We start from the raw sequence: 27,744 nt of genomic DNA on the forward strand, positions 1-27,744 counted from the left end.
AAGTGCTCCCCCTCTATGCCTGGGGCTCAGTTTCCTTCTTTGGACTGATGCATTGGCCCGGAATGGCTAAAAGGGCCCTTCCAGCTCTGAGATCTTAAGCAGGTAGAACTGAATCTAGCAGGGGCGCTGCGGATCACCCGGTGCGCCCCTCTCCTTTTCCAAAAGGGGAAACTGAGGACCCAGGACGGCCTTCCCTGAAGGCTGGTCTCTCCGTCGCCCTCCGGCCGCGGGGCCAGGCCTCCCGCGGGGCACGCGGCCTCGCTGTCCTCCCGGGGCTGGGGCGGGGGGCGGGGAGTCCCGGGCGGCCGCAGGGCTCCGGGGGCCCGGGGCGCCGGAAACACGTGTGAGCTCACCTACGTGCACACACGTGAGCACACCTACAGCAGCAGGGGGCGCTCGGGCCGGCAGGGGGCAGCACAGCCCCGGCTTGCAAGTACCCGGCGCAGCCCCGAGGGAGGAGGGCGTGCTGCAGTCCCGGCGGCGGCGGCGGCGGCGGCGGCGGCTGGAGGTGCAGCCTCCCAGGTGGGAGGCGGGGGCCGCGGGCGCAGGAAAAGGCGCCTCGGGAGCCGGCGCTCGGCGGGGCCTCCTCCGGCCCCGGGCGCGGCGCGGCGAGTGGGAGCGAGCGCGCCGGGAGCACGCAGGCGCCCTGCTCGGCTGGCCCTCGGCCGGCGCGCCGCGCGGGAGCAGCCCGCAGCCCGCGCCCCCCGCGCCCCCCGCGCCCCGCAGCCCGCGCCCCCGCAGCCCCGCGGCCGTCGGGAGCGGCCCCTGCGCCGCGAGCTCAGGCCGGCGGCCCGGGGAGCGCGCGGCGGCGGCGGCGGCGGCGGCGGGACGGCCCCGGGGCCGCCCCGAGCGCGCCCTCCCTCCCGCCCGCGGCCCCTGGCGGCCGGCGCTGGCCCGGGCGGGCGCGCCCCGCGGGCAGCCGGAGCGCGGCCTCGGCCTCGGCGGGAGCGAGCCCCGGGCCGCGGGCGCCGGGAGGCGGCGCAGGCGGCCGCGGGCACTGACGGCGGCGCGGGGCGCTCCCGGGCGGCGGCGCGGCGGCGCAGGGGGCGGAGGCAGGGGGCGCCCCCGGCCAGGATGCTGCGGTTCCTGCGCCGGACCTTTGGCCGCCGCTCCATGCAGCGCTACGCGCGGGGCGCGGCGGGGCGCGGGGCCGCCGGGCTGGGGGACGAGCGCGACGGGGGCCCGCGGGGGGGCCCGGCCGCCGCCGCCGCCGCCTCCTCCACGCTGCCCGCCGCGCCGGGGGGGAGCGTGTTCCCGGCGGGCGGCGGGCCCCTGCTCACGGGCGGCGCGGCCGTGCACATCTCCGCCGCCGGCGCCGCCAAGGCCACCCTGTACTGCCGCGTCTTCCTGCTCGACGGGACCGAAGTGAGCGTGGACCTGCCGGTGAGTGACCGCGGCGCCGGCGCCCCCGGGGACCGCGCCCCCCCGCGTGCCCCTCCGGGCGCCCCGCCTGCACCTCCCGGGGCCCCCTCCCCGCCCGGGTTCCCTCTCGGGCCTCTCCGCCCCGGTCGCCCCGGACCCCTCCGTGGGACCTTGCGCCGTGGGGCGCGCGCCTTCCCCGGCTGCCGCCTGGTCCCCTGGGCCTCGCGCCCTCCCCCGCTCGCCGGGTCCCCTATCCCCGAGTCCCCGCCCCCCGGCGCGGGTGGCCGGCGCCCCCTTCCGCCCCCCGCCCCCCGGACCGCCGCGGGGGCCTTCCTGGTGCCGCGCAGTGGCTTAGGCGATCCCAGAGCGCTGCGGGCTGCCCCGGGGGCCTGCTTGCCCCCGCAGCGCCGTCACCAGGCCTCGCGGCGATGGCGGGGGGAGAAGCCCCCTCCCCCGCTGCCCAGCAGGTGCCCCAAGTTTGCAAGGGGATGTGGGGACCTTCCCTCGGTGCCGCCCCCGCCGCATCCCCATCCCCAGCCGGGAGAGCCCCTGCAGCCGTCCGCCTCGCAGGGGGCTGGGCGACTGGGAGCTCACTCAGGGGCGGACTCTCCCGGACTGGCCAACTTTGCACCCGCGCAGCCCTCTGCTGGGGCGCTGGGAGTCGGCCCTGGGCGCCCTCCGGGCCTGGCGCGCCCAACTCGCGCCTTCCCACCCCGGCACCGTGCGTGGGGGCGGCGGAGGGACCCCGGGGCTCGGCGAGGGGTGCGGGCCCCCGCCCACAGGTGGTTGCACCCCGCCCCCTCCAGCCCGGGCTAGGCCGGCGCTGCTGCTCCGCCCGGGCGCCCTGCGTTCTGGCCCGGAGGGGCCAGATGTGATCGAATCAAATCCAATGGGGCGCCCGCTGGGCACCCGGCGCTGCGGCAGACGGTGCCTTTGGGAATCTCTGGGTGTGACCGAGGACACAGCCCCGATCGAGCTTTTCCATGAAATGTCACAGATCATTCCGAGGATTTCACGCGCAAAAAGAAAAAAAAAAAAAAAGCGCATACCCAGACTTGCAAAGGAACCACGTAGGGGCCTTCCCGCGTGGGGGACCTTCTTGAGACTTCCCGAGGGACCTAGGAACCCACAAGGCTTTTAGATGGGAAGATCAGAGTCTGCCTGGCCTGGACCTTAATGCTGCCTTAGGTTTTGATTTGGAGACCGTCTCAGCTGATGGCCATTTTTATATTTGTGCCTCCTAGCGCGCTCTCCATAGAGCATCATTTTGTTATGATCATACCCTTGTGGGGCCTTTTTATTCACGGAGAAGGAGCCGGCGTTCCTGTGCTGAGAGCTGTTGTCTTTAAAATAGCCTGAAAATGTTCCTCCTCCCCACGACTGAGGCTCTCCAGCTCGGCTCGGGCTCGGAGGGGGAGGCCCGGGGAGCCGGGAGGATCGGAGAGGTGGGCAGCTGCTGTGTGGAGAGGATGTGGCGCATTCTGCGGCTCGGATCCGGGGAAGGAATGCACCCCCCCCCCCCCCAGAACTTTGTCGGGGCTCCTTGAGGATTTTCTCGGCTGTTCCCCAGGGATGGTGCGTTTAGAAAACGTATTGCTTCTGTCGGATTCGTGCGACAGGGCTTAAGGGGTGTTTCTGGGATGACAAACGCAAACTGAGTCAAGTGCATGCGTGGTGGGTAAACCCAGACAGGTACCAAGGATCAGGCTGGATGGGGCCAAGGGCTGACCTCGGTGGCCGCTGGAGCCCTCCCTGGGCGTGGGGGCGGGGCCCTTTACATCCGGAAAGGTTTCTGCGCTTTACCAAAGGTCGCTTGACAAAAGATTTCCCCCGGTTTTCCTACGGTGGCAGATTTCTTGATGCTCTAAGAGGCGAGCCTGAGAACCTCACATCTTATTTACACAGACGCCCGCACCTATGCACACACACGCCCGCCCTGTCCGAAGACACGACACAGGCTTTTGTCGTGGGAGCCCTGGGGGGGGGGGGGGATGGACAATGATAAAAATCACCAGTGAGCACGGCTCATCGATTTAAAGATTTATTAGATATCAGAACTGCATCCCACGGGCTCCTAGGCTCGCCTTCCCGGATCAGAGTTGTGGTTCCTTAATTAATTCTCAGAGTACGAGGTTAGCGCCGGGCGGCGGCTCCCAGTGAATTCGCAGGTGGATTTGCAGCTCGCGTGCTCCTTCCCCGGGCTCACTTCTAATGCCGGCCTGTTGGGCATGTAGCCCCTCTCGTCATTGCTCCCCCCTTCTGCCTCCCTGGATTTCTCCCGCCTCCTGGGCCCCGGTGTTGCGTTGCTGCCTGTCACACAGACAGGATTTACCTCTGGCTGCCATAGCCCTTAGCTGGATTCTCTGTCCCCTGTCACTTCCGCAGGCACTCAGGGCACTTGCCAGGCTAACCCCGGCTCCTTTGTAATTAAAACCCTCCGGTGGGGTTAGCTCCGCGAATTCTTGTGCCCAGCCTGCTAACAGTGGCCATGCCTTGTCATAAGCCAGTGTGTCAGCCCTGATCTGAACACAGGGTCTGAAATCGAGCACAGCAGCACCTTCAGGGTGACCAGGCCCTGGGGCGCCTCAGTCCTCAGTCAGCGTTTATGGGGCGCTGTGCTGTGGGCACAGGGGGGAACGAGGGGTGGCCTGGAGGCTCTTGGGAAACACAGGTAGAAACAGGGCTTTTTATTCTAAGTGATGCTAAGGTGATGGGGCTGGGCTCACCCAGCCGGGGTGCTGCTGGGGGATGGGCGGGTCAGGAGGGCCTCCTGGAGACTTCCACGCTTGAGGTTATAGGATCTCAAACCTGGGGTCCCTTGTGCATTTTCAGAAGCCTCGTCCTACCGGGTCCACTCCTCAGCTAACCCGTGGCCCATTGGCCTAGGTCAGAAAGGACAAAGCGACCGTAGGCGTCTTCAGCGGTTCCCTGGCGGGGCCTGGAGCCTCCTTGCCTGCCGGTGGGCCGCCTCCCCTCGCGGGCCTGCCCGGTTTTAACCTTCGCTGTGGTTTCTCGACCATTGAGAAAAACGTGAACGACAGGATCTTCTAAAAACAACCCGTCTGTAACGTGCAGCCTCCGATGGGCTACAAACCCCGCTTCCAGGGGAATCCCTGGCTCGCCCTACAGCCCCAGAGGCGCCCTGAGCCACTCCTCTGCGGAAAGCCCGGCCCCGCTTTGGACGGGGCTGCGTCCCTGCCCGGCCCAGCCCTCGGGTGTGGCCTGGTCGGGCCGGGCAGGGCTCCCTTGGCCTACCCTAGACACCTTCCTTCTATTAATGCAGCTGAAGATCCCATTAGTGTGCTTGGCAGCGGCACCCGCTGTTGACTCATATTAGCTCTCTGTTGACTAAATCCCTGGCATCGCTTTTGCTCGTGCGGCTGTTGCTCAGCCCCGTCTCCCCCTCCCCTGCGTGCACAGTCTTCCAGCAGCTCCGCGTGGAAGGCTGCGAGGCCGTGTGTGCGCGTGGCTGGCTGGGCAGCACTCTCACCAGGCCTCGGGGGGCACGCCGGTCGGCCTGGAGCAGTGCGGGTGGCGCAGTGGCTCTCCCCGAGTCCGGAACTCAGCGTAGACTCCCTGTGCTACGGTGCAGGCAGGGCGAGTCTCGGAAGATCGGGCCTGAGCCTTTGCAGGCCAGCTGTGCACCCTTGGGCGGCTCAGGCTGTCTGAGCATCGACTTTCTGGTCCTTCAGATGGGGGTGTTGGGAGGGTTATGCGACTAGAATGGTCTAAAAGGCTTCAGTACCCATGCACAGCAGGGCACCGAAGGGTTGCTCAAGGTGTGGCTGCACCCCCAATTCTCACACCTCCTCTCTGGCCTGTGGGAAGGGTTTGGAAGCATGTCCAGCAAAGGATGTTAAAAACAAACCAAAAAAAGCTGGGGCAGGAAGGCTAAACATCTCCTTTTGTGAAGATTGGAAGTGGTATGTGATACAAGACATGCTTTTTGAAAGTTTCACTTTTTTTTAAAAGATTTTATTTATTTATTTATTTATTTATTTATTTATTTATTTATTATAAAGAGAGCGAGCACGGGGAAGGAGGGCAGAGGGAGAGGGAGAAGTAGGCTCCCCGCTGAGCAAGGAGCCATCCCAGGACCTGAGATCATTACCTCAGCGGAAGGCAGAGGCTTAAGGGACTGAGCCACCCAGATGCCCTGTTTCACTTTAGATGAGAAAGGGTTACCCCTCCCCCCCACCTCAAATGCAAGTTCTTAGAGATTTATTTACTTATTTTAAAGATTTTATTTATTTATTCATGAGAGAAACATAGAGGCAGAGACACGGGCAGAGGAAGAAGCAGGCTCCCTGCGGGGAGCCTGATGGGGGGACTCGATCCCGGGACTCTGGGATCATGACCTGAGCCAAAGGCAGATGTTCAACCGCTGAGCCACCCAGGTGTCCACGTTCTTAGAGTTTTAGAACTAGAATCGCTGAAAGAGCGGAATGCACTGGTAGGATGTAAAGATCGTGTGCTTTATTTTGCAGCTGAAAGGGACCCTCAGCAGCATATACCCCATCCTTGGTGTATATGGGAAACTGAGGCCTATAGCTAGAAAGTGACGTTAGTCACTCAGCGAAGAGTTGGAATGGGTTATCCTGGAAACCCCAACTGCCTAGCCTTTGGAGTATCAGTGGTAGACTGCTCCCCTAGTCCTGACACAGCACCATGGAAAGGGGATGGGATATATTCCTGGCAGTTGGTAGTAGGACAGATCTTCTCGAACAATGGGGAACTCCGGCAAAATGGTTCTCTGACTTCTGCGTACTCCAGAGTGCTTCTGGGATTTCCTGTCCAGTTACAATTCCCAGGGTCCACCCCAGAATTCCTGATTGAGCAGATCGGGAAATTGGGCTTCTTACCAGGATACTTATCCTGGGTGATTCTGATAAACAGGGTCCCTTCACACCTTTTGAAAAACACTGGCTGTAGACCTGAGAGCAGAGGGCAGCCAGGCTGTGCATTAAAACTGCGTAGGCACGGGAGGCAATGGTCAGCTCTGAGCCAGGGCTTGACATTATGACCCCTGAGCCCTAGGGATTTTTTGTCACAGCAGAGTGAGGCTGGGGCAGTTGTGCTGTTGCAGTGGCCCAGGGGAGGGGTGACGAGGGCCTGGCCTGGAGAAGTGGGCACAGTACCAGAGCAGTTGGCAGGGGGAGTGGGTTGAGTGAGGCCTAGTGGAGTCTAGCCTGGAGGCAGGGAGGTCTTCACCCTCAGTTGTGGGAAGAGATGGGGGAACCATATAAGACACCCCGGAAAATAGGGGACCAGCAGCTCCTCATTTCCACCCTCTCCCAAGGTTCTGGCTTCCGTGGACACCTTGCCTCATCCTGGGCCTCTGGATGGCTGGCTTTGTCCTGCCCCTGAGGGGATGGAGGTATTGGCTCAAGGTGGCCCTCCAGTGCTGACCCCCCCTCCACTCCATCCCAGCCTATGAATGAGACCCCCCGAGAACTTTGAACCCCTACCTGGGTCATGCTGAGTTTATTTAAAAATATAACTTTGCCTAAAGGAGGGCTAGTGGGGAACAGTGGGGAGTCTGGGAGGAAGAGAGATGAATGGTGAACATCGTTCCCAGTGGGATACAGGGGTGACCCCTGTCACACTGTGGTGTCACCCTTGGTGGGTTGTCAGGGTTAAGATGGGGGGAAGGGGTGTCTGTCAGCCTTTCCCGTGCCAGTAACATGACCCTGCGCCGGTCCAGGACCGAACAAATATTAACTCGCTAAGCACTTTCACGTGCATAATCTCATTGAATTCTGTCCCTAGTGCACCGCTGTGGATGAAGGCATAGGTCTGTTTAATTTTGAAATAGCAAAAGGTCAGCCTATGTGTGTGTGGAGGGAGTATTTTCCCTTAGATTCCTGCATAGGGACTTAGAAAAGAAAAATCTACTTGGTAACCACAGAGATCCTCCACCCACAATTTGTCCTCAAAACAGGTGTTTATCCTTGTCCACTGCCTGAGTGCCTGCACCCGGCCTTCGCCGCTCTGCCTGGAGCTCTGTTCAGCAGGGCCCCGGTTCTTTTTTTTTTTTTTTTTTTTTAATTTTTATTTATTTATGATAGTCACACACACAGAGAGAGAGAGAGAGAGAGAGGCAGAGGGAGAAGCAGGCTCCATGCACCGGGAGCCCTACGTGGGATTCGATCCTGGGTCTCCAGGATCGCGCCCTGGGCCAGAGGCAGGCGCCAAACCGCTGCGCCACCCAGGGATCCCCAGGGCCCCGGTTCTGTGGGCACTCGGGCTTCCTTCTCTGGCCCGTGGCAGCTGCCTGCAGGCGGGGTCCACTGCTGATTCATCTTGCTGGGTTTTTTTGTTTTTTTTTCCCAAGTTAGTGTGTGCCTTCGGCCCCTACTTTCATTTCACATTTGAACATGCTTAAAGCAGAGAGGCTAGAAAATAAATGTGGAGAAGCTGGAGAAGTGAAAACATCTAAAATTTCATCAGAGATGACCACTGTGAAAATTGTGGTGTATATCCACCTGTGGTTTTTTTCTTTTTGTGTTTAGATATAATTATGTACTCAGAATGATGAATTTGCATGGGTTGATCAAAGTCTCTCCACCCCTTCAGCACAGTTGAATAGGGATCACAGACTCTGAATTTGTGTCTCTTGGGGCTGGAGGCTCTTGGCCATCCTTCCCCCCTTACACTGCCAGCAACCCTTAGCTGGGGTGGGTGCCCCCAGTGCTGGTTGGCCACTGGAGCTGTCCACCTGTACTGCCCCTGCCTGAGTGAGAAGCAAGCTCCCCGTCCTTGGAGCCTCTCCCCACCGTTGTCTCTGCCTTCTGGTCCTGCTGCTGTGGCCACAGAATTCTCTCACATCTGGGGGCTTGTGTGCTGAGCACCTGCTTTGGGGCGGTCACTGTTCTCTCACCTGCTAGGGATGTGCATGCTTTGCTTACCAGCCACAGCTGGGCAGGAGCCTTGCAGCCTCCCAGGTGTGCCCCCTGTGCCCTAACCGCCCCCGCCTCCCAGTCTCCTCCTGCAGCCTCTTTGGCTTCCCTCTAGAGTTGGATTTAATCTCACTAGCCCCACTGGATTTTAATTTCTGGCTTATTTCTAATTGTTTTCCAAAATGTTTTTGTTTACCCGTGGTGCATTTTCTCTAGTCAACAAGGGCTTACTGAGCGCTTACACGGCGTTGAGCACTGGGGAGAGATCCACACGAGGGATAGAGAATTCTAATCTCAAAGGGGAAACCAGGTAAATACATAACTTGAAGCTGCACATAAAGTAGCGCAGAGGGCGAGCAGCTGAACTGTGGGGTGGAGCTGGCGATGGTCTGATGCCCAAAGTGACATCACGTTGTCCCAGAGGATGCCCAGGAGATCAGCTGTAGATTTGGTTAGAAGGTGTCAGGGCAGAGGAAACAGCAGGTGCAAATGCTTGGAGGTAGGGAGCCAGAAACCCCCACAGAGTAGGGGAGGATTATGAGCTCTGGCTGTGTCCCTGAATCTTAAAGGAGCAAGTGGGGAACCTTTCAAGTGCAGATACGTGTCTTAAGCTAATAAGAGCCGAGGCTTACTGAGCATTTGCTGCGTGCCTGGTGCTGTGCTAAGTGCTTAAGGGATAGGCTTGAATTCTCACAAAAACTTTGATGGTGTTATTGCTGTTATCTCTGGTTTGTAGAGGGGAGAATCGGGGCTCAGTAATCAAGGTTAAAAAATTTGCCCGTGTTTTTTAAAGCTGGTAGACTCTAGCTTTAAGTTCCGACTGGCCAGGGGAGATTTGTGGTCCTGAAAGTCCCCCTGATGGCAGGATGGGTGGTCGGGTGGGTGGTGAGTAGGTTCTGAGACTGCCCCAGTGGCCCTGAGGTGGATGGGTACCTCTGAGCCTCCTTTGCAGGCCAGGTGGGATTTCCAGAAATCAGATTTACATCTTCCCTTTAAAAAAAAAAAAAAGATTATTTATCAGTGAGAGACACAGAAAAAGAGGCAGAGACACAGGCAGAGGGAGAAGCAGGCTCCATGCAGGGAGCCTGATGCAGGACTCGATCCCAGGACCCCGGGATCACCCTCTGAGCCAAAGGCAGATGCTCAACCACTGAGCCACCCAGGTGCCCCTATTTTATTTTCTTTTTAAAATATATTTCTTTATTTAAGTAATCTCTACACCCAGTGCGGAGCTTGGACTCCCGACCCAGAGGCCAAGAGTCACACGCTCTTCCGACTGAGCCAGCCAGGTGCTCCCAGATTTACATCTTCAGTCACGTTCGTCGAATACAGTCTTACCCCGCGTGCATTCTGGTTTGATGGCCATGAGTTTTCAACACTGAGGTCAGAAGTAGGCTACATTTTAAAAAAGTGCTCAATAGGGGCAGCCCCGGTGGCTCAGCGGTTTAGCACCGCCTGCAGCCCAGGGCGTGATCCTGGAGACCTGGGATTGAGTCCCACGTCAGGTTCTCTGCATGGAGCCTGCTTCTCCCTCTGCCTGTGTCTCTGCCCTCTCTCTCTCTGCATCTCTATGAATAAATAAATAAAATCTTTAAAATAAAGTGCTCAATAGAACAATGTTAAACTTATCACACAGGAAAGCATATTACAAATTCCCATCCTGCTGCATAGCAGCTGGTCCCCCAGTCTGTGTGCTTTCATAGACATGTGCATAAACGTGGTGTAGGGGTTTTTTTTTTTCTCCCATCCAAGCCTTCCTGACAAACTCATCAGTTTGGTGCCCTCTTTTGTGATTATTCTAGATTAAATTCACCCCTGAATTGTGTGTGTGTGTGTGCGCGCATGTATGTGTGACGTGAGGAGTACCTGTCTCTACCTGTCGTGGGGTTGGTGGTTGATATGCAGAGCACCTGCTGTCTTCTGTGTTGGGCAACCCTGCCCTCTAGGCTTGCAGAATCCGTGTCACTTCCCTTAATTGCTGCCGTGTGGGAAGGTATTATTATCCCGTTTACATATGGTCTCAGGGAGCATGTGGCCTTGGGCCACTCGGGTAAGAAGTGTGGCAGAGTCAGAAGGGAATCTAGGCTTTTCTGACTCATTTTCCATTGCTCTGCCCCCAGCCCATGCTGTGCACGCTCAGCCTCCAGGATCGAAATGTGTGCTCCTTGGAACTCCTCTGTGACTTGACGGGTCACAGTGTCATGCCATAGACCGCCCTGTCACTCTTGAGCCTCTTTGCCTTTCAGGGCCCCTGGCACTTGGCTTCTGTTTTATCATTTCTGAGGTTCTTTGCCCTAAAGTCGTCGCTGGCCGAGTGCCCAGCATCTCCTTGGTGAAGCTAAGGGCTGGAAGATGATATCCCCAGGGTCCCGTGCCACCCGCGGGATCATCTGGAGCTTCCCTGTCTCCCAGGCCTGAGCTCGGTCCCCAGAGTAGAACTGTCCCGCTGGGAGGACGGGGACCGCCTGGTCTCGCAGGGGCCTGCAGGGCTGGCATCCGTCAGCCCAGCCGCGCGGTTCTCTTCTCTTGTTCTCTGCCCCGTGGTACCTGACCTCTGCCCAGGCAGGTGGAGGTGGGCGTGGTAGTGCTTCTCCATTAGCCCGCCTACCTGCTTGCTCAGCTGCAACCCCTTTGAATTAGGGATTTTCTTTTTACTACGATACAGTGGAAGTAACATAAAATGTACCGTTTTGAACACTTTTGGGTAGACAGTTCAGTGGCGTGGAGTGCATCCACGTAGTAGTTTTACATCTGTCACTACCCTCTGTCTCCAGATTGTTTTCCTCTCTGCAAACTCAAAGGACGTTTTGAGTCCTATGGGGACACACCCATAGGACGTAATTCTCCTCGCCTCCCCCCTCCCCGAAGCCCCTGGCAACCGCCCTCCCGTGTTCGGTCTCTACCACTTGGGCGACTCCAGAAACCTTCTGTACGTGGAACCGTACACTATTTATCCTTTTGTGTCTGACTCCTCTCACTCAGCGTGGTATCTTCGGGGTTCATCCGTGTTGTAGCGTGCGTCAGGATGCCATTCCTCTTGAAGGCTGTGTAGTATTCCGTGTACGTATACACCGCCTTTGGTTTATCCATCATCTGGGTTGTGGATTTTTGTGCAGTTTCGGGCCTTCCCTTTTTTTTTTTTTTTTTAAAGATTTTATTTATTTATTCATGAGAGACACAGAGGGAGAGAGAGAGAGAGGCAGAGACACAGGCAGAGGGAGAAGCAGGCTCCATGCAGGGAGCCCGACGTGGGACTCGATCCCAGGTCTCCAGGATCTCGCCCTGGGCCAAAGGCAGGTGCCAAACCGCTGAGCCACCCGTGCTGCCTGCTGTGCATGGATTTTGAAGTCAGTTGCTGCTGGTGGTGTTTGGTGAGGAATTGTAGGATCCTCAGATTTTACTTCAATTCTGCCTACTTTTTTTTTTTTTTTTTTTTTTGCAGTTTTTACCATCGACATGTCTAGGCGTAGTCAAAAATAGAGAGAACCCCATGTATGCACCACATAATGAGCATAATGACCCCCACGTACCCATTGTCAGGCTTCCTCACCTGTCCATATGGCCACTCTTGTTCATCTTATCCTCACCCCTGTTCCTTCCCAGTGATTTTAAAACATATTCCAAACTTGTAATTTCAAACTTGTACTGTAGCACACATCTCTAAAAGACAAGGGCTATGTTTTTATAAATAGATCGACTATACTGGTAAAACGCCTAAAAAAAAAAAAGTTTGGTATCAAGATATTTAGGCAGTGTTCAGATTTTCCTGTTTCGTTGTCAGCAAGGTCTTTTCATTGCATTTGGTTGCTATTCTATCTAGAGCTTTAAGAAAAATTTTTTAGAAATATTTTTTCCCTCGCTTCTTGAAGTATAGTTGACCAGTAAAGATCATATGCATTTGGAGCGTAAAGCTTGGTGATTTGATAGAAGTTATAAATTGCAAAACCTATTACTGTGCATCAAGCTAATGAACACACCCATTGCCTTACCAGTTACAGTCACGTGTATCTTAGTAAAGTTTTGAAATCCACCGTTTTAGCAAATTTCAAGTGTATTTTACATTGTGATCAACTATAGTCACCATTGCTGTATATGAGATCCCCGGAACTTGTTCATCTTCTAACTGAAAGTTTGTGTTCTCTAACTGACATCTCCCCATTTTCCCCACCCAACAATTTAAAGCTCTTAATCTAGAGTTTTCCCCTTTCCCCACCTTTTTTTTTGGTCATTTATTTGTTGATTTGCCCTGTAATAGTTTCTCACTTTCTGGATTTTGTTGATGGCATCCTCAACATTTGGTTACCCTGAGGTGCACTTGGTACAGGGAACTGGCATTATTTGAAACATTTGACTTAGGGCACACAGAACAACACGACGGGTTCTTTGCCCTCAAGAAGCTGGGGTGGAAACGAGTGCCATAGAGAACTTTATCAGTAAGCCCCCCCAAAAAGTCTAAGGTGTGGGGGCTGAGTGGGAGGAACGGGCAACCAGAAAAATCTCAAGAGAAAAAGTTGGGCTCTGAAGACAAATGGGAGAACACCTTTCCTGGTGGCCAGGTCAGCATATGCAAAGGCACTGAGGCTTGAAATAATACATCCAAGATTTCTGTTCCTCGCTCAAGCCCTGCCAGTGAGCCCAAGCATCCTGTATTTTTCATTGGTTGTTGCTTCTTTGAAAAGGTCCAAATTCCTCATCTCTGGAAAATTTTCAGTAGATTTGATGGAAGAATGTCTTTTTCTTTTTTGTCTAACTCCTGTTTCTTCATTAGCTCCTTGACTTTTTGTTTTAGAGAGAGAGAGGAGGAAGAGGAGGGGCAGAAGGAGAGAGAGAATCCTAAGCAGGCTCCTGCGTGGAGCTCTAACACAGGGCTCAATTTCATGATCCTGAGATCATGACCTAAGCCAAAATCAAGAGTCGGATGGTTAACCGAATGAGCCGCCCAGGTGCCTCTCCTTGATGTTGGTTTTGTTTTTTTGAAATATTTTATTTATTTATTCATGAGAGACACACACACAGAGAGGCAGAAAGAGAAGTAGGCTCCATGCAGGGACTCGATCCCTGGACTCCAGGATCACGCCTGGGCTGAAGGCAGGCGCTCAACCGTTGAGCCACCCAGGCATCCCTTGACATTAGTTTTGAATGTCTCCCCTGACCTTGAATGTCTCCCCTGACCTTGGATCCTTTCTTTTTCTAGCTCACTCCTGTTTGGATTCCTTTATATTTTCTGGGAGGCCCCCCAGGGAGCACTTTCCCTCTCTCCAGGCTGGAGGTGCCAGCAGACATTTTAGGGAGCAGAATCCATGAACCCTTCCAAGAGAGGAGACACAGGGCAGATGGCAGGGCAGCAGGAACCGCTGGCTTGTACCCCTGAGGGAGCACTTGGGGACCACACGGTGCAGAGCCTCATTCCGGATGGCAGATCTTTCCTGTCTGTGTTAGAACACTCACGCTGCTCCGTGCAGCCAGCCCGCCGCTCACCTGTGGCAAATGAGCAGTAATTAGCGTGTAATCAGCGCGGCCTCCTGCACGCAGCCCTCCAGGCTGCTCCTGCTCTCCCTCCGAGGCCAGCTGACAGTCGGCAAGCCTCTTGGCCTCTCTGGGGCTCCCTGCGTCTTCCTAAAGCCAGCCGTGCTTCCCCCCAGGCCCCCGAGAAACCTGGCCTGCCCTGGGGCCTGGCCCTGGACGTGGGCTCCATCCAGGAAAGAGCTCGGAAGCTGTCAGAGGCTGATGAGGGTTAGTTATTAACCTGCACTGCTCTCTGGCAGCCTGTTACGCGGCGTTTCACTGACCGTAGTCCGTTTATTGCTCCTGTTTGCTGGGGCCTGAGACCTGAGGTCTGAGCCACCTCCTGGTTGGGTCACAGGGTGTATGGAGTGGCATCTGCGGTGGGGATGGCAGTGAGAGTGGCCGGTCAGAGTCCAGGGAAAGGTTCATGCACACAGGCTGGCAGTGGCAGTGGGGTTCTCGAAGGCGAGAGCTGAGACGAGGGGGTCCGCAGTGTTTTAATGGGAGAGCGGGGAGTCCAGGGTCGGAAATACCTGTTCAGGATACCTCATCAGGATTCTGTATGGCATTTATTTTGCTTTGAGGTCCAAAAGTATTTAGCTTTGTTCTAAAAGCCGTGATGGATAGTTCCTCTGAGACCCCCCCTGCCCCCCCATCCCAAAGAAAAATGCAAAGATTACCTGCTGTCTTCTAAAAGAAACAGAATTGTGTGTATTCGAGCTACTGGGACATGCCGTTTATCTTATTACAACTCACTTCAGGGAATGAGCTCTTCCACACATAGTTGTCCAGGAGAGCTCCGGTTTGCTTATTGTTTCACCTTGTTACGGACAACAGCAGTTAGAGATCATCTAACGTGTGTGCGTGAGGCCCAGTGCAGGGAATACGAAATGGTTAAAAATGGGGGCCCTTCTTAGGAGGAGCACATTTGGGTGTGGAATTATTCTTACATTGCGTTGCACGCCTGCTGTCCCTCTTAAAAAGGAGAATGAACAACTTTAGCCTTGCCCGGGGGTCAGCGTGTGAACACACACCCCCCCCCCCCCAGCCCCTGTGGTTTCAGGCTGCTCCACCATAGGACCCTGGCGGTCAGCTGGGGCGCACGCCAGGCTGCTAGCACCAGAGACCCGTCATTACAGGGTATTTTTTTTTTTAGACTCCCCGGGGGTAATTCCATTGTGCAGCCAAGTTTGAGGACCAGTATTCTAGAGCGTCACACCCCCCGACGTCCTTGTAGTGTTTTAGGTTTGGTGAAATATTTAATCCTGTTAGCACCACCTTTTGGAGAGAATTACAGGCATCCCAGTTTTACAGAAGCTTCAGCAGGAAGGCTTTTTTGGCCATCCCACAGCGGGTAAACGTTGGAGCTGGACCTAAAATCCTTGCCAGGCCTTCCCACGGGCCTTCCCCGCGGCTGCCACCCTGCTGCTGCTCTGGCACCTGCCACCTCCGCTCCCCATGCTTCACCTCTCCCTATGCGCCTTGGCTTGTGCTCTTCCCCTCTTTCTAGCCAGCTCTTTCCTGGGAAGGGTCTAGCTCCTTCCGGACATTTCTCAGACGCTACCATGGTTGTGAGGCTTGTCCCGAACACACACACACACACACACACACACACACACACCTGCCCAGATGCTACCATGGTTGTGAGGCTTGTCCCGAACACGCACACACACACACACACACACACACACACACCTGCCCAGAGTATTCCCTCTCCTGCCTGGGAACCTGTGGGCCATTTGTGCCTTGCACGGAAAGTACGTTTCCTACTATAGTAGTTGTCTATGTAGTAATTTGAGTAATAGGAAATATTAGTGACCCGCCCCCCTTTATTTTCCCAAATGATTTTCCTTTGGTAAAATACACACTAAAAAATGTAGCATTAGTGACGTTTAGTATACTCACGGGGATAGGTCACCGTCATCCCTGCCTTGCTCCAGAACATTGTGGACCTTACGAGGAAACCCTGTCCCCGCTAAGCAGTCCGTTCTCCATTGTCCCCTCCGCCCTGCCCCTGGCAACCACTAATCTGTTTTCTGTCTCTATGGATTTGCCAGCTGTGGATATTCCATATAAACAGAATTGTACAGAATACTTAGCCCTTTGTGTCTGGCTTCTTGGACTTAGCATAATGTTTCCAGAGAACATTGACCCATGCCGTAACGTAAGCACTCTACATGGCTTAACTCATTGACTCCTCACAACTGTATTAGCTAAATACTCCCTATGAGCAGCCTCATTATACAGATGAGGAGATTGAGGCCCAGAGAGGTTAAGCAGCATGCTAGAGCACACACAGCACGTAAGTGCTCTTGGCCTCCTCGTTGGCCTGCTGGTGCCTGCACTGCCTGCCGTTGACCTTGACCGATTAAAAGTGTAAACTCACCGTGTGAAGTAGAAATTGAAGGGCAAAAATGCAACTTGAGGAGAGAATTAATCCACAGCATCAGAACCACATACAATGCTGTTCCAGGAGCAGAAACCGTTGAGAGGTACCGTGAGAGGTACCCCCTCAGGAGGCTGACTGCAGAACAGAATTGCTAAGACGGATTCTACAGCTAAAGTTCTTGGTTTACCTGGAGCGGGTCAGTTTTGTTACAGATTTTTTGCAAATGTCAGAGATTGTGTATCTAGTATTGGAAGCCAACTGGTATTCCAGGATCACTGAAATGTTGAGGACCGAGTCTCAAGAACTAAAAAGGGCTCCCACCTAAAAGGTTTCTTATAAAACTAGTGCCCGCTGTATGCCGGACACAGTTCTGAACGTGCACTGACGCTTTTAATTCTCACAAAAACTTTACACGGTGACTACTGCCGTTTTACAGACCAGGGAACAGGTGCAAAACAGTCAGATCCCCTCTTCAGGGTCTTGCCACTAGAATGTGGTGCACCAGGAAGTCTGGCTCCAGCATCTAGGCTCTTCATCTTTCTTTTTTTTTTTTTAATCCTAATTTTCCGTTTCTGATTCTAACATACTTTTCCTGAAGGTAATGAGATCAGAACAGCCTCGTTGCCTGAAAAGAGGAAAAAACAATGAGAAGAATGTTGGTTTTATTAAAAAGAAATGCTACCTTGTTACACCAGTTCTGTACTTTTAATTTATTTTATTTTTTAAGATTTTATTTATTTATTCATGAGAGACACAAAGAAAGAGAGGCAGAGACACAGGCAGAGGGAGAAGCAGGCGCCATGCAGGGAGCCTGACGTGGGACTCGATCCCGGGTCCCCAGGATCACGCCCTGGGCTGAAGGCGGCGCTAAACTGCTGAGCCACCAGGGCTGCCCAGTTCTGCACTTTTTAAAAATAAAAGGAATCCTTGTTTAGTTTAGAATTTTTAGGGATTACAGGTTAAAGAAGGTACAGAGTACAAAGCATAAAATGCCTCCACCAAGAGAGCACCACGTTAACATCTCGTGTATGGCCCTGTCACATTTTTTTTCCTAAGGGTTGCCAAAAAAGTTTGTTTGTTTGTTTTTTTCCAACAAAAATGTGATCATACTATGTATATATTTTTTAAAGTTTCTGGTAAAGCATGTTCTTAATCTTTATACTCTACGATCTCTTCTATGTAAAGAAGGGCTTGGAGAGATAGGTCCTTGTCGTGGGAGGGAGAAATCTCTTTGCAGCCGAGAGAGCAGCTATCCCCTGCTATAGAAGGATGCACAATGGCCGTGGTAGGAGAAGGCACATTGCTGGGAACTTATGGCTCATGATAGGGCCAAGGTTGGCCACAGGTTCTGAGCCCCGCTGACAATGTTGGATCTTCTGTGTGTTCCAGTCTGCATCTCATTTAAAGCTCATAGGCCAGCAGAACAGGTGTTCTCATTCCCATTTGGCTAAGGGGGTGGACAGACCCAGAAAGGTAGATTTGTTCTTTTGACTCTTTGAGGCTCTCTGCCACCTGACTGTGCTGCTCAGATGACTAGGATGACCGGGCACCACCACAGCCGGACAGGTGCAGTCGTGGAGAAGCAGAAGTGGATTTGGAAGTACAGGCGGATTTCCACTGGGGATGGATTCAGGGGAAGTGACTGTTGGGTTGATTTTGACATTGAGCGGCGGAGGATTGGCAGTGCAGGTGGAGGAACAGTGGGACAGATGGCCTCACCAAGGAGGGCAGGAGGAGCATGTGTCTGAAAAAGAGAAGCAGAGGAGAGGGGAAGGGGAGGGAGACTAACACCGCTGGACAGGTGGAGTCTGGCTCTGCAGGGTGATTGGCGGATGGTGGGATTAAGAGGCTGTTACCTGCATCGTGCGTCTAATTTAGGGTGATGCTGGACTTGGACATGCAGGCAGGTGCACTGGCCTTTGAGGACCTGGAATCCAATGGATTCGGCGGCTGGATTTAGGAGTGGGATTGATGGAGAAGCCAAGATGGGACCCCTATGTCTTGCACGTGGCAGGTTGGGGGGATGGAGAATCCTGAGGGCAGAGCAGTAGCAGAGGGGGGCCCTAATGCTACGTCAGCTTGGTCTTTGGCTTTTGGACAGTTTGCAGATGTAAAGGGGTTTTCCTTTTGTGTTTTCTTTCTTTAAAAGGACCTCCAGATGGTATAAGTTTTAAGGTGCCACAAAACCTGGATTCACTACTGGTGTGTTTTCCATGAGGCCAGTGTGAGGGGCCAGCAGATCAGACTCCTGGCGAAGAGTCTGAAGCGGGCTTGGAATGCAGTTCATGTCTGGCAGGGCCAGCTAGGAGGCTGGAACAGAGGAGCAGGTGCCGATGTCTGTAGACCTAGAGACACTTGTTCTCTGCCAGGCGCTGCACTGGCTGCTTTACGTGGATTCCTCAGCTCACATAGAGTCCCTGAGCGTAGGTGCCGGTATTCCTGCCACTATTCTACAAATGACAAAAGGAAGGCACCCTGAACTCTTGGCCATTCTGCTGTTTTGCCTCCCAAATCTGGGTGGGGTTGACATTTTCAAAGAGCGAATAATGGAGAGATGGGCATTTATTGAGTGCCTGCTGTATACCCACAGCCAAGCCAGGGGGCCGGGTGGATACAAGACTGAGTCAGGGATGCATCTGTTTTCTTCAGCAGCTGCAAATTTAGCGAGAAGATGTGTCTTTTGCATTCGCAGAGAGCTCTACAGCTTTTCCATGCTTTGCTCCCATTTTCTCACTTAAGGAGGAAGAGTCAGGGCAGAGGACAGGAAAAAAAAAAATAGTGATGCACCTGGCTTTGTAAGTCAGCTCTTGTCAGTGAGAGCTCTGAGACGGTTGTTGCTAAAATGTGTAAAAATTCATATCTGGAACATGAGACCCAGGGAAGAAAGCAGGACTTGAGCAATCCCCTGACAATCATGGCTCCAAAATCCCAGTGTGGGTTATTTTTAGCCTCAGTTGTTTACTTTATCGTGCTCCACCTAAGATGGCATGAGAAGGTGATGAAGACGTGTCTATGTGGTTTGGCCCAAACTGAATTTTTAAGCCTCCTCTTTTTGTATTCCTGTGCATTCCTCTGAGTGAAATAAACCTTCCACAAAAAAGTATTCCCCCCCAACCCCCCATGATTTCACGCATATGCAGTTCTAGAACTGGCAAAACTAGCCTATGGAGAAAAAGAAATCCGGATAGCTGTAGCCTCTGCAGGCCTGGAGAGGGCTGCTGGGATTGCCTGGGAACTTTATGGGGAGACAGGAAGGTGCCGAATGGTACCAGAGCGGGGCAGGGGGGGCAAGTTACACAGATGTTTCCACCTGTCAAAATGAAGCAGCACAGATTTGGGCATTTCAGGGTAAAGTAAATTTATTACCACCATCCGAAAAAAAGATGGGTAAAAAATTAATGGAGGGCAGTGGGGAGGAATGAAGAAAGAGGATACAGAATGTCGATGATTGTGAAAGCTGAGTGGCAGGTGTTCGCTCTACTGTTCTGTTTCGTGTTTATTTGAAATCATCCAAAATGAAAAGTTTTCTAAAGAAAGAGCAGACCAGGTATTCTTTATTGATTCCTCCTTTTGGGAATCCAGTGAATTCTGTTCCTTCTAGAGAAGTCTGGTCTCCTGGGGAAAATGCAGGCTCTCTGGGCACTGGGGTTGGTCCGAGCCAGCCCTGGCTCTGGTCTCTTGTTTGCTTACTTTCTGCCTTGCTGGTGGCCATGAATCTTGAACTCTGGCTTTCTCCCACTGGCACCTGCTGCCACCTCTATTTTTTTTTTTTTTTTTTGTCCCCGTCCTTTTGCTGCCCCTTTGACCCGGGAATAGACCCTCCCCTTCTATGGGACTTTGACCATCCCACTCCACCCATGCCTGGCTCCGTCTTATCTCTGACTCCTTGGGGCCTCAGTGATTCCAAGTCATTCTCTGCTATAAATCTACTTGGGTCTCATTCCTCTTCTGCTTAGGGTTGTAAAATGCCACCTGTGTGCCTCTGTTCAGACATACAAGGTCTGTGAATTAGAGGGGCACTGTCCCTGCATTCCTGTGCAGCTGTAAACCAGCACCTGCTGTGTGATTCCATTTATCTGAAGTCCGAAACAGGCAAAACAAAGCTGTGGTACCTGCGGGATGGAAGAAAGCGTAGAAATTGGAAAGAGGCACATGGTGGCTTCTGGGAGTCCAGTAATATTCTATTTGTTGACCTGTGCGCTCTTGCCTATGTCCATCACCCTTCAATTAAAAAGTAAACTAGAGGGTCTATACCAGGCTTTAAAAAATCATCACGTTTCACATTTAAAAAAATTCAAATTTGTAGACTTTAAAAAAAAAAAAAGGGAAGATCTGAATTCCCAGAGTGGCAGTTGGCTAGGTCTGTGTGGTGACTGCCCAGCCCCCACCCCCCTTCCTCTTGGCCCACTTCACTCGTGGGAATGGCCCTGTCTGTGCACTGTTTCCATTCCCCACCTCGCACACCTTGGGCAAGAATCCTTCCATGTGCCTTGTGTGGGGGTGATACCTGCGTAACCCCGCACAGGTGTTCCTCCCACTTTTACATTCCGTTGGTCTCTTAGAACGTCTGAGGGTTGTGGTAGGTTGGGGGGGGGGGGCAGTGTCAGTGCCTGATTTAGTGGCCGTCATGTAGGAATTACCTTTTGGCATGGATTTGAAGCCCTGATACGCTGGGATCTTGTGTGTTGAGACATTCCAGGTGAATTAGTTCTGCTTGAACTGGGGAAAACCGGGGTTAGCTTATGACCAGTCCACAGCAATTAAAGAAGCTACTCTTGTTTGTACCACGGTGTTGACTTCTAGAAATAGTCTCCTACGTGTGTACCCTATTTTGAAGTAGCATTCCACAGTAATACTAGTCAGTGCTTGCACCTTGCTTGGTCTTCTGTTGTTGCTTTTAAAAATGCATATATGATCGGAGGGCGGCCTGGGTGGCTCATGCGGTTAAGTGCCTGACTCTTGATTTCGGCTCAGGTCAGGATCTCAGGGCCCTGAGATCGAGCCCTGCGTCTGGCTCTGTGCTGAGCGTGGAGCCTGCTTGAGATTCTCTCTCTCCCCCCCTCTGTCCCTCACCCAGCTCCAGTGTGCATGTGTGCACTCTCAAAAAAAAAAAAGTGCATATATGATGGGAATTTTTTTTTTCTTAGTTAATGGATATGAAAAGCTAACTTTCTGGGTGGTAAACTTACAGTCAGGATTCTTACAATAGTTCACACTAACCACAAACCACACACCTCAGGGAAATAATCTTGTTAATGCCATCCTTACAAATCCAAACCTACAGGCTGTAAGCATCACACCTCCTTTCCTCCATCTGAATGTGTCATTCTCTGCCTTCTTCTTGCAGGAGATTTTTTTTTTTTTTTTTTTAAGATATTGAGTCACCCAAAAAAAAAAAAAAAAAAAAAGGTGAGAGATAAAAGAAAAATCGAAGGCCAACCTGATAAAGACGATTTGTATACCCCTCCATCACATGAATGGAAGCTGTGCCTCAGTTACAGTTTTATGTCTCTTAACTGCCAAACTCACCATAGACAAGGTTAAAAGTCTTACGTGCTTTTTTACCCCGGAACTTTTTTGAAAATTGTGCATGCACACAGAGCCAAGTAAAAAGCCCTAAAATTCTGTGCCTTAGCAGTTGGTGTGATCACTAAAAGTTTTAAACTGTAGGCAAATTTGCTAGTTGAGTTCACCGCCCATGCTTGTGGAATACCAGCTATGGGTGGGACCCAAGGAAGTTGGGCTCCATGACCATGCTGTGACTCAAGCTGTGCCACCCAGCGAAGGCTCTGGATCCCCAGAGGGATATGGTGGGAGGTTCCCGGGACTTCGCGTCTGAGGTCCCGGGCACAGCTCTGGCCCTGGCCCAGGCCAGCTGCATGTTTCCATCTTCTCCACACATCACTGGGTGCTGTGTCATCTCCATTTTACAGGCAGAAAACAGACTCCAAAAGCCTAGGGGGCTTAGTTGGGATCATGCTGGTCATGAGTGGTACAGCCCAGATTCAGAACTGGTTCTGACTTGAAACCGTGTGCCTCCCTGTATTAGACAGCGCAGGCTGTTATAACAAAATACCATAATCTCTGATGTCTCTCTGTGACCTCATCTCTCTCTCTCTCTCTCTCTCTCTCTCAGGATACCAGTCAGATAAGAGTAGGACCCACTCTAATGAACTCATTTGAACCTCATTACTTCTTGAAAGGCTCTGTCTTCAAATCCAGCCACATTCTGAGCCATAGGGAGGAGGGGGTGTATAGGGCTTTGATTTGTGGACTTTGGGGAGACCCAGGTTCAGCCCAGGAACACACTCCCCTGTTACTTGATCTCTGTAAGGCTTGTCTCCTACTGTGAACGGGCTTAGTAGGAAGAAAGAGGCCACCTCCATCACCGGGGGTGTCCAGTGGGCTCACCCTGGGCCAAGCCCTGTTCAGTCCTTCATTTCTTAGACACCCTGACCAGGTAAGAAATTCCCTGACCCCAGACTCAGCCTGAGCGGGGTGACAGAGCTGGGACTCAGACCCCTGGCAGGCTGACCCTCGAGCCCGTGCCCTCAGCCACTGCATCACGGGGTGTGCTGCGGCATCCAGAAGCTACTTTCAGGGCCCTGGAGGGCTCCACAGAGAGGAGGCCGTCAGTGTCTACAGGCCTGGGGAGTCGAGGGAGGCTTCCTGTGTGAGGTAGCCCTGATGCTGTAAATTGAGTCGCACTCCTAAATCTCAGGATGCATGGGGGCAGTCTTCCACCCAAAGTTAGTTCTCTTCGTGTTTCTTGGCTAGTTTCCCTGGGAATTCGTTGCATATTTATTTATGTGGGGTTATTTGCTTTCAGAATTGCATGGCGGGGGAATCTGCAATCTGGCTGCAAAAAAGTAATTTGGCAATTTATTTTCAGGGCTGCCCTTCTTCCAGCAGCTTGTTTCAAACTCAACCTCTGGCACAGAGACATCCATCATTTTAATTGCGTGTTACTGTTTAGTCAGGCACAAATTTGTTTCATTTTCTTTTTCCTTTCTCCTGTGGGTTTAAAAAAAATTTTTTTTTCCTGAACCGCCATTTAAAAAAGCCAAAAATATTTCCCCAAACCAAGCACTTTTTATAGGTAAGGAGTTTTTAACACTGAGATTTCTGGTTTTTCGGGATCGCCTGTTTGGTTCTTAACCTTTCAGAAACGCGAGGCTTGCCTGTTCCTTTCCTGTTCAGATAACATCCATAATGCAGTTGTCGCAGGATGGACCAAAGAAAGAGAGTTGTATTAGTCACAGGGTCAGAGGCTCCTGTTCTATTCCTGGGTTTGCATTGGCTGCCTGGCAGCATGACCTGCCTCTGGCCTCATTATTCCCACCTGTAAAATGAGGGCCTTGGAGGTGCTGATTTCTAGAACAGTCCTACTTCTTACTTGGTACCTTGGATGTCGTATAGGGCTCCTTACCAAGGCCTGCTCGCTGTGGCTATCTAAGGATGCCCACCAAGAAGCATGTTCTGTTCCATAGCCAATGCTTTTACTCTGCTTGGTCACAGATGGTGGCGTTTTTTTAGTTCAAGGTTAAAAATCAATCCTGTGTCCCTCAGAAATGTTCTAAGGGGTAACATCATTGATTTCACAAAATCAGATAGAGTAGAACGTTTAACTTTGGTGTCCATAGCTTAAAAGATGTAGCTTTCGTTGCTGCCCATACTTCTTTGCTATATAAAAGTGTGTTATTGGTGTCTGTAAAGTTGGACACAGTGCACCCCTTTTATAAGCTGTACCAGGTGCTGGGGGTAGGACTTAAGATCCATAGGTAGGTACTGAGTTGGATCCCGACAGAAGTCTGTATACTGGATTTTGTCTTAGCGTCGAGGAAGAAAACGAGTTGTTAATGGTTTGGAGTCATTTCCCTCTTTTTATTTTATTTTATTTTATTTTATTTTATTTTATTTTATTTTATTTTATTTTATTTTATTTTATTTTTTTTATTTTTTCCAGCTTTATTTTTATTTATTTTTTATAATAAATTTATTTTTTATTGGTGTTCGATTTGCCAACATACAGAATAACACCCAGTGCTCATCCCGTCAAGTGCCCCCCTCAGTGCCCGTCACCCAGTCACTCCCACCCCCCGCCCTCCTCCCCTTCCACCAACCCTAGTTCGTTTCCCAGAGTTAGGAGTCTTTATGTTCTGTCTCCCTTCCTGATATTTCCCAACATTTCTTTTCCCTTCCTTTATATTCCCTTTCACTATTATTTATATTCCCCAAATGAATGAGAACATATAATGTTTGTCCTTCTCCCATTGACTTACTTCACTCAGCATAATACTCCTCTTTTGCATCCCATAGCACCTTCACCCTGGTTGGGGATGTGGACTGGTCCCAGCTAGTGGCTTGGATCCTCAGAGTCAGGGCTCAGGCCAGACTGTGTTGATACCTCCCACCCCCTAACTCCTTTACAGTTTGTAATCTTTAAGTTTTTGCTACGGAGATTTTTCAAGTACAGGAAGTAGAAGTAGGGAGAATAGTATGAGGAAACTCTCATGTGCACAACACCCATTTATTAATGATTTTTCTGGAGTAGTTTAAAGCAGCTCCCAGGCAACTTAACATTTAACCTGTTATACCCAAGTGAGTATCTCTTATGTGTAAATACACGCATGTGTGTGTATGTGTGTGTCCGTGATACCATTGTCATACTCCACAAAGTGAACAGTGGTGCCTTAATGTCATCTACTGCCAAGTGCTTGATTGGTTTTCCCCAATCATCTCAAAACCCTGTTTAGTGTTGGTTTGTTTGAATCAAGAGCCCACGACAGACCACACATTGCATTTAGTAAATAATGTTTCCTAAGTCTCTTAATTGGAAACAGTGTCCTCCCTTCTTTTTGGTGCAATTTATTGAGTTCTTAATATGGAGTTGGTGAGTGTAGAGTAAGACAGCCTCGGATAGTCCAACCCTCGATTTTAATGCTTCTCCTAAGGAGAATAGTGGCCTTTTTTTTTTTTTTTTAAGATTTATTTATTTATTTATGATAGACATAGAGAGAGAGAGAGGCAGAGACACAGGAGGAGGGAGAAGCAGGCTCCATGCTGGGAGCCTGACGTGGGACTCGATCCCGGGACTCCAGGATCGCGTCCTGGGCCAAAGGCAGGCAGGCGCTAAACCGCTGAGCCACCCAGGGATCCCCAGAATTAGTGGCCTTTAAAGAATAGTTTTCTGATTTGTTTATTCCTTTTTTTGTTTTTTTTCCTAAAGTGAGTATGTTTAATATTCTACTTCCTTATCTCCAAGCAGGTGATACCCTAAGTTAGCATCATAGTGTAGGGATTTCCAAAGAAACATTTTTTAAAGTTACAAAAAGCTTTTATGTGCATATGCATATGCCATGAACACCTGCTGTATCTGTGTATATGTATGGTTTTCATCCTGGTTATCTGTTGTTGCATAACAAACTCCTCCACTTACACTTAGCGACTTAAAACAACAACAAGGATTCTCTTGGTCAAGAATTTGAGTGGGGCTCAGCTGGGAGATTGTTCTGCTGCTCACGGCATTGACCAGGGTCACCAGAAGTACTCCTTTGGAAGATGGGCTGGTGTGGAGAGCCAAAGACAACTATGCTCACATGTCTGGGGCTTTGGTAGGGATGCTTGGAAGGCTGGGCTCAGCTGGGCAGTTGACTGGAGTATCTGCCTGTGGCCTCTTCAGCCTGGCAGTCCCAGGGTAGTTGGACCTTTTACATGGTGGCTGGCTCTACCCATAGAGAAGCATCCCAGGAGAATGGTCACCTCACTTTGGAAATCACAAAACATTACTAACACCGTATTCTGTTCAGCTGAAGCAGTGCCAGGTTCTTCCAAATGCAAGGGAGAAGAACAGAGATCTTGCCGCCATGTTTGTAAGCACCACAGTTAAAAACCAAACCAAAACAAACAAAATAAAAACACACAGAGTGACACCTTTGGTACCTGCCCCCTGAGACCCTTTGAGTTCCCTGTGTACTTGCTTGTCTTCTGGCGGGAGATCATGTGGAGAGCATGTGCCCTTTCAGGTCATTCAAGGAAGGCTCCTGTCCCCTGTTCCCCTTCACCAGGGATTTGAGTGGACTCAGTGTGGGCAGAGAGCACTGTGATAGGTTGCACAACTCATCTGGCCTGATGAGGACGGTGACATGGAGAGGTCCCCCAACTTAGAACTTGGAAGAGCAATTTGATCAGTGGATCTTGTGTTAGGGAGGTTGTCTGATGCTCTGTTAATGTCCCTGTCAGTAGGAAAAGCTACAATTTGCCTGTTAGCAATGTCACCCCAAATTAAAGAGTAATCAGCACATGCGGTCTCTGATGTTTCTGATGTTACTGAAGAGTTGGAAGCATAACATTGAAAGATTTATTTACTTGGGGGGTGGGAGGAGCAGAAGGGAGAGAATCTTTAAGCAGACTCCTCACTGAGCGCAGAGCCTGAAGCTGGGCTCGATCTCAAGACCCATGAGATCAGGACCTGGGCCGAAACCAAGAGCGGGATGCCCAACTGACTGAGCCACCCAGGCATAACATTTGAAGTGTTGGTCAAAACCACTTTTCAGACAGCCAGGATTGAGTGGTTTTAGGTATCTGGACTTCATTCAGCATCCTAAGGAATAAATGAGAAACCATCCCTTAAAGTAACAATTGAATCCCATGTGTTAGGCCTGCTTGGAAGGACCTATAGAGAGACAGAAATTGAGGTCACTAGATGTTAGCTATTCCACATTGATTGAGAGAAGGTTCATAGGATCATGGCGAGTGGGGTCATTTAATTCTAGCAGCAGCCCTGTGAGGGATGTGGCATTAAGGGAACAAATGAGTGCCTTGCATTTCTGCTGCTTGGCCTGAAGACAATTTACCAGCCAGGAACAGAGGCTGATCAATAGTTGATCAATAATACAACCCACAGTCTGTGTTTTAAATTGATGTCCATTACTTGAAGCCAATATAGCGCTGTCGTGTGGTGGAATGGTGAGACCTAAAATCTGCCCACCCAGTCCTCGTGTGGCACAGCAAGAGCCCCTTGCCCAAGGTGGAAAGAGAACGCTGGCCCTCAGTGCTGCTGACCAGGTGCACCTCTGTTCACTGAGTCACGCAACCAAGATGACAGTCGCTTTCTTCCAAGATCCTCCTCCCTTCCCCTATTGATCAAAATTAAGGGCTGTTGTTTTTGTTACTTCCTCTGATTTCTAAGAGATTGTTAGCCAGGCAAGTCAGGAAATTAATATCATTGTGCTCTGTTTTACCAGAATTGAATTTCCAGGAGCTGCCCAGACTGTTGAAGTCCTTCTCGGCACAGTGTCTTGGCTTCTGTGTCCGTTTGTGAGCAAATCATCTGCTGTCCGTTCTGCCACAACTTGCCTGCCCTCCAAGCAAATTAGTACTTGCCTCCCCACCATGCGATCTGTTTTTGCTGCACCGTGTGGCCTGGTAACCCCTGCTGTAGCCCAGGCCCTGCTTGAAGGAGCCTCTCAGTATCTGTGTGTTGACTTGGACTTAAGAAATAGTTCTTTTAAAAAAAAATTATTTATTTATTCATGAGAGACACAGAGAGAGAGAGAGAGAGAGAGGCAGAGACACAGGCAGAGGGAG

The 27,744-nt window shown here is 51.7% G+C and overlaps 1 protein-coding gene and 1 long non-coding RNA gene across 22 annotated transcripts in view; one reads left to right on the plus strand and one right to left on the minus strand.

The window, feature by feature from the left end:
- The first annotated feature begins 1,036 nt into the window (after positions 1 to 1,036).
- Positions 1,037 to 27,744, plus strand: part of EPB41L4B (erythrocyte membrane protein band 4.1 like 4B) — a 130,381-nt gene continuing 103,673 nt past the window's right edge. For 4 of the 21 annotated variants that reach the window (XM_072727744.1, XM_072727755.1, XM_072727753.1 and 1 more), the window contains exon 1: positions 1,037 to 1,383. In XM_072727744.1, coding sequence (XP_072583845.1) covers positions 1,075 to 1,383 — 309 coding nt within the window. In that variant the 5' untranslated portion in view covers positions 1,037 to 1,074. The remainder of the gene's footprint in view (positions 1,384 to 27,744) is intronic. The other 17 variants (XM_072727749.1, XM_072727761.1, XM_072727757.1 and 14 more) reach the window with 6 other exon arrangements.
- On the minus strand, positions 11,684 to 15,772 carry LOC112923045 (uncharacterized). Its single transcript, XR_003235591.2, has 3 exons — positions 15,672 to 15,772; positions 14,051 to 14,299; positions 11,684 to 13,739 (listed from the first exon to the last, which is right to left on the minus strand). It is a non-coding gene; the product is annotated as an uncharacterized lncRNA (long non-coding RNA).

Source organism: Vulpes vulpes, chromosome 12 (assembly GCF_048418805.1).
Source record: "Vulpes vulpes isolate BD-2025 chromosome 12, VulVul3, whole genome shotgun sequence".
Lineage (NCBI taxonomy): Eukaryota > Metazoa > Chordata > Mammalia > Carnivora > Canidae > Vulpes > Vulpes vulpes.